Raw genomic sequence first — 6,829 nt, forward strand, 5'->3', positions numbered from 1 at the left:
ATATTTGTTATTTTATCGCAGAGACATAAGAAAATAGCAATAAACTAATTTTCAAAAATATCTATATGTGCCTAACCATTTAAGGATTAAAATGACAGTCTTAACACAAAAGTGACTCTGAATTAACTATATTTAGCAGACTATGTTAAGAGACTGGTGTGTTTAAAAAATAGATGATACAAAACAAAACAGTTAAAAAGAGCCGTTTATAACGTTTATAAAGTGTCATTTATAGTTTCTCAGTTTTCCTACAAAACTCGTACGCATATGACCAATTCAGTTCATCTTGATTTCAACCAATAGGAAGCGAGCTCACGTGACTTTGGACCAATCGGATTGAGCAGAATTTTTCCGCCGTTGGAAGAATATAAATAAGACCATCTAGCGGTAATGTGCTTTCTTGTGATACTGGACGCCCAACGGTCTTCCCCCAGAGGAAATTCTGCCTCTACCCCGTCTTAATACAAACTTTAAAATACTTTCCAACTTCAGAAAACATGGTGAGTATCAAAATATAGTTTTTATTTACTTATTTTTTGTCGATTTAACCCCATTGAATGGTCTGAAAATGTGTCGCATGCTGGCAGTGCAGTCTAACTAGGCGGTATCAATTTAGCTTAGTAGCTTAAACTGCCGAAATTTGAAAAATAAGCTAACGGTTTGTGACCGTTAACCAAATTTCCTCGTTTAATGGGTCATTGTAGGGTAACTTGAAAGTCCAAATTAAGGTTAATAAATTCCATTTTTGATTAATTTTTAATTAAAGTTGTGTTTCCCGCTTCCTTTTCTGAACATTGAACCCGTTAGCACCGAAGGTTGGTGAGCTTTCAGCCCGACACTTTCCTGCGGTTACCGTCAGTTTGAAGAGGCCACCAGAGCGCCATAACGGTCTTTTTCACCGTTCTTACATTTAAATGAACTCTAACTGTGTTGGATTAAAAATGACAGTTATACCACCAAAGTTTTGTTTTATCACACAACTTTGATGGTGAAATGTTTTCAACGCACTATTCTCCTTTATAAGTACATTTTAGGGACTGTTTGTTATTTATAAGGGCAGGGGGTGGTAGAAAACGGCGATAGGAAGGACCGACCATAAAAGTGAATCAGACCTAACAATAAAATCACATACAATGAGAACTGAGATGAAGAATACATCACTAAAAAAAGAAAAAAAAAACTAAAGTAGACTTTTTAAAGAAAATAATGCATAATAATTAAAATCATTAGATATGGTTCAAATATAGATGTCTGGCAATATTTAATGGTAAATATTACAAATTGTCTTCCAGCGTGAGTGTGTCTCAGTGCACATCGGTCAGGCTGGTGTCCAGATAGGCAATGCCTGCTGGGAGCTTTACTGCCTGGAACATGGGATCCAGCCGGATGGACAGATGCTCAGTGACAAAACCATCGGCGGAGGTGACAATTCCTTCAACACCTTCTTCAGTGAAACAGGAGCTGGAAAGCATGTCCCCAGAACTGTTTTTGTTGACCTGGAGCCCACTGTCGTTGGTAAACTCTCTCTAAATCTGCTTATTAAGTAAAACTGCTGCATTTGTGTAGTTTTTCTCCTCTCATTTATTTTTATTCTCCACAGATGAGGTGCGCACTGGGACCTACCGCCAACTGTTCCACCCGGAGCAGCTGATCACCGGCAAGGAAGATGCTGCAAACAACTACGCCCGTGGACACTACACCATTGGCAAAGAGATCATTGACCTGGTGCTGGACAGGATCCGCAAACTGGTGGGTACATTCAGTCTAAGTTCCTGAGTTGCTATTTTCTGACATTACATTGTTAAATCTCAGAATAGTAGGTAACATTTTTTTTTTTAATTTACTGAAACCCTCTTCTTAACCCTTTGTAACCTGAGAAGATGTGTTTGATTTCTTTCAAAAAACATGGGAAGAAGGCAATAAGCAAAAAATTCAGCAATGACAAAATTTGCAAGAAATTAGTTAAAAGAACAAGAAAATTACCTGTTAAGTATAAAACAAAACAAAACAAAACAAAAAAATAAATCAATAAAAGGAAACTACATGGAAAACTGCTTAAAATTATGAGAACTCTGACATAATTTTTAATATGTTTTCATGATAATTATAATTCTATTTTTTCCTTAGCTTTTTTCTTTTTTCCCTGAGCTTTTTAAACCCAATTTTTCTATTTATTTCTTGCAATATGTGCAACATTTCTTGCCAAGTTGCTCGTTTCCTTTATTCCCCCATGATTCAAAGGTTCTAATATTTGTGACGGGCATCTAAAAGCAGCACAAGTAAAGTGATGTTGCTCTGGGTTTCAAAGGGTTAAACTCTTGATAACAGGAATAAATGCAGTGGAATAGTCCCACATACAGGGTGACAGACAAACTCAGTGGTGAAACTCACCAGTAAATGTAAGGTATTTCAGAGTTGTAACCAGATGTAACTTTTTCACTGGAGCAAAAATGTAATGTTCTATGTTACAAATGATCCTTAACTCTATTTTACAAAGGTTGGTTAATGTACCCCCAACACCACTTAGATTTCATCCTGAGTGGCATTAAAAAAGTATTAATTTATTTTCTTGAAGTTGTAGGAACCCTGTTCAGAGCAGAAGTTCAACTTTAGTTCTACAATATTAATATTCCAATAATTTTATTTGTTAATGTATTGTTTGTACCTGATGTACTGCACTGTATGTAGAAGGATTACAATGAAGTCTGATCTTAATTAATCAGGTTTATTGCTGAGAAGTTTTTCACATTAAAGAAATATGCCTTGGTATTTTGATGCAAAACAAAAATAGTTAGAGTGCTGCAAAAATCAAGAATGAAAAGAGCTCCAGTGTTTGAAGTGAAGAGGATGAAATGTGCAAAGTTGACTGTAATAAATGTAACATGTGACATAACAGTATCTCACATGTGCTGTGTGTGTCCCTCTGTGTCCTCAGGCTGACCAGTGCACTGGCCTTCAGGGCTTCCTGGTTTTCCACAGCTTTGGGGGTGGCACCGGCTCCGGATTCACCTCCCTGCTGATGGAGCGTCTGTCCGTGGACTACGGCAAGAAGTCCAAGCTGGAGTTCTCCATCTACCCAGCTCCCCAGGTGTCCACGGCTGTGGTGGAGCCCTACAATGCCATCCTGACCACCCACACCACCCTCGAGCACTCTGACTGTGCCTTCATGGTGGATAACGAGGCCATCTACGACATCTGCCGCAGGAACCTGGACATCGAGCGTCCCTCTTACACCAATTTGAATCGGTTGATGAGTCAGATTGTGTCCTCCATCACTGCGTCTCTTCGTTTTGATGGCGCCCTCAATGTGGATCTGACAGAGTTCCAGACCAACTTGGTTCCATATCCCCGAATCCACTTCCCTCTGGCTACCTACGCCCCTGTCATCTCCGCTGAGAAGGCTTACCACGAGCAGCTGACGGTGGCCGAGATCACCAACGCCTGCTTTGAGCCGTCCAACCAGATGGTAAAATGCGACCCTCGCCACGGTAAATACATGGCATGCTGCCTTTTGTATCGTGGTGATGTGGTGCCCAAAGACGTCAACGCTGCCATTGCGGCCATCAAGACCAAGCGCACCATCCACTTTGTGGACTGGTGCCCCACTGGTTTCAAGGTGGGCATCAACTACCAGCCACCCACTGTGGTTCCTGGTGGAGACCTGGCCAAGGTCCAGAGGGCTCTGTGCATGCTGAGCAACACCACTGCTATTGCAGAGGCCTGGGCTCGGCTCGACCACAAGTTTGACCTGATGTACGCTAAGCGCGCCTTTGTTCACTGGTATGTGGGTGAGGGGATGGAGGAGGGAGAGTTCTCTGAGGCCAGAGAGGACATGGCGGCTCTGGAGAAAGATTATGAGGAGGTCGCAGTCGACTCCGTTGAGGGTGAGGGAGAGGAGGACGGAGAGGAATATTAAAGGAGCAAAAAGCCTGCTAGTTTAAAGGGAAAGGTTCTGTGTGTTCTTAAATAAGTTCCAAAATCAAATGTTTGTGTATTAATCCTTGGTTTGACTGTTAAGAAGAAACCTCCTATAAAATGTCAGTTGACTGTTTTTAATAAATTAACTGTATTTACTGTTATGGATTTGTTTCTGTCTTGTTTTTCTTTGTATTGGGGTTTAGAAAGAAAGATACATTTTAGTCAGGAGTTTAGTCCATTTAATGTAATCAGATAAGGAAATCCTAATAGTATAGTTGAGCTAATATTTTCATTTTAGGCTACTTTATACACTTTGACACTTTGACTTAGATTGTACACTGCAACGATTTGACAACTTTCTTGACTTTGCAGATTTTAATCATACACTGACACTTCATGTGCACGTCAGGCTGTTTTATTAAAAGGTAAGTTAGCAGCAGTATATAAAGTCATTAAAATGATGTCCATCTTTACTGTCGACATATAAGTGATGAACACACTAATGCATCAGTCCTTATGATCCAGTCCTCAATTTATATTTTTCTAAATTTGGCCATTCAGCATAACATGTAGTTTGGGGTACTCATTAAAATACACACAGAAATCTAGATTTTTCAAGTGTTCACCTTCCCTAATGACATGTCTCATAAACTTGCTCTTTCATTTTATGGAAACCAAATGTGCAGTTTGAGTGAATAATTTTACCTTATGTTATTTTTTAAATAACTTTAAAGTAAACATTCTACTTATATTGCAGATATATGTACCCTTTAGGCCTCAGTGTGAGGTGTCATAAATATAAGATAAAAATATACTTAAAGTACCAAAAGTAAAAGTACTCACTTTGTAGAATATAACATCTCTGAATGCCATACTATGAGGTCAAAATGATTGAATTCTAATTATTTCTCCATTATTGTGTACATCACTTGACTGTTGTGGCTACACGTGGGGTTAATTCTAATTACTTTATATACCACTTGGTAGATTAAAATGTTCCCTCACAGGATCAACAAAGCTGTATTGTATCTTCACTGATAAAACAACATAATTTTAAGGTTGATTATATATTTTATTGGAATGTGACTGCAAAGAATGCATGCTTTAAATATATGAAATGATGTAAAAAGTAAAATATTTTCCCCTGAATTACTGTATAGAAGTGTAAATCAGTAGAAAATGGAAATACCTAAGTAAAATACTCAAAACTGTACTAAAGTCGGCTAATGTTCCAGTACTTGAGTAAGAGTACTTACTTATGGTGCAATGTTGTTGCTTAGCCCTTAGATGGTGTGTGTATCCTGGGAGATTGGGTCATGTGACAGGCTGTGGTGGGAGCGGCATTAAGTGGATGCACCAATAAATCGGTTTATTGCTATTTTCATATGTATCTGTGCTAAATGAACAAAATTCATGATTTTTTCTTTATAAATTATGACCTTTTATTTCCAAATGACAGTTTGTATATACAGTACATTGCCCATTTCAGGTATAAATTTAACACATTGCCCTTTATTGAGTAGTTCAGGTTCCAACTTTATTTATTTATTTTTTAACATTTTATTCACAGTTAATTAGCTAAGTAGCTAATTAACTGTGAAGGGACAGATTAAGTGATTCGGGGGCCTGGTGCACCAGCCTTGCTCTGATTTCACTCATTCTCTAAGGGCGCACTCACACGAGGCAATCTGTACCGTGCCCATGCACATTTGACCCCCAAAGAGCAGTTGGTTTGACTAGTGAATGCTCTGATCCTTGGCCCTGGCACAGTTGGAGGAGGTGGGCTTCGGCACGGTACGCTTGCTCATGCAAGAACACAAGCACGGGTATGCAACACGCGTGTATGACGTATAATCGATGCGACCGTTCCTCTCGACAAACATTTGAAAGATACTTTTTGGCTTTTCATGCTTTTATTACAGCACAGTTACATAGGAGGAGAGAGAATGGGGATGACACGCAGCAAAGGGCCGCAAGCTGTAATGTAACCTGGGCCACTGCAAAGGACTAAGCCTACATGAGGCAGATGCTCCACTCACTGAGCTAGAGGCTGCCCCTCGACACACATTTTAAATAATGGCGGCAAAGAGTTCACGACTGTATGTACAAGAGGTAACCGTGCTCAGGCCCAGCTGGATCTGCAATATGAGTGCAGGTGGGGGGACAGGGGAGGGGGGCCAAACGTGTTTGGGTTAGGGGTATGAGGCATCTATCTATATGTATATGTGTGTGGATATATATGTATACATATATATATATATATATATGGGGTTGGTCCCCTGAGGATTAGGCTTTTACCCAAACCTAACCATATGCTTTTGTTAACATCCCAGCATTGGTCCCAGGATGTTGACACCAGATGCATCGGGTGCCTCGAGTGTAACATGCAGACGCGTAAGTCCACTGATGAAGCGGCGATATGTGATGACTATAGGTGAGAAGGTGGTGGTTGACGCCAGGTGTAAATGAGGTCCCAAAGTGAGGAAGGAACTTGTGCTTATCTTCAGACTTTCAATGACCTGTGTTTACCTAAAAATCTGATGTTAAGTATTTTATCTGCTGTTTCATATATTCCTTTTAGTTGAATTTGAGGCATTGTTCAGTGTCCTAAATGAGTTTGTGTGAAACCTGCCCCATGCTGTGAAGGAGCAGGATGCGTGTGTTTGGATGAAGGTTGTGTACTGCAGTGCTTCAGTGACAATCTGACCTTGTTTGTGTTTTTCTGAAGAACTTGTGTGACTACATGTCTCCCCATAAGAAGCCAGTGGTAGAGCTATTCTCTGAGCCCTTGACAGGGTTTTATAATCTCGGGATATTTTCAGCTTGACACCTCTGAGTGAAGGTTGAGCTCTGTAAAAGCGTCAGATGGAAGCCACAAGAGAGATGAACCTTGGTGTCGCTGCTCTCCGTG

The 6,829-nt window shown here is 40.0% G+C and overlaps 1 protein-coding gene across 1 annotated transcript; it reads left to right on the forward strand.

Annotated features, from left to right (window-relative positions):
* The first annotated feature begins 445 nt into the window (after positions 1-445).
* Positions 446-3,916, forward strand: LOC121948235 (tubulin alpha-1B chain-like). Its single transcript, XM_042493576.1, has 4 exons — positions 446-500; positions 1,293-1,515; positions 1,601-1,749; positions 2,936-3,916. Exons 1-4 carry the CDS (start codon positions 498-500, stop codon positions 3,914-3,916), a joined length of 1,356 nt encoding a protein of 451 aa, XP_042349510.1. The 5' UTR covers positions 446-497.
* Positions 3,917-6,829: the final 2,913 nt, after the last annotated feature.

The sequence above is a fragment of the Plectropomus leopardus genome, chromosome 9 (genome assembly GCF_008729295.1).
Source record: "Plectropomus leopardus isolate mb chromosome 9, YSFRI_Pleo_2.0, whole genome shotgun sequence".
NCBI classification, from domain to species: Eukaryota; Metazoa; Chordata; class Actinopteri; order Perciformes; family Serranidae; genus Plectropomus; species Plectropomus leopardus.

What these genes read in the sequence shown, in the direction of transcription:
- LOC121948235 (XM_042493576.1), top strand. An exon ending in CCTGGAGCCCACTGTCGTTG is followed by an intron (nt 1,516 to 1,600) that starts GTAAACTCTCTC and finishes TATTCTCCACAG; the next exon opens with ATGAGGTGCGCACTGGGACC. An exon ending in TGGACAGGATCCGCAAACTG is followed by an intron (nt 1,750 to 2,935) that starts GTGGGTACATTC and finishes CTGTGTCCTCAG; the next exon opens with GCTGACCAGTGCACTGGCCT.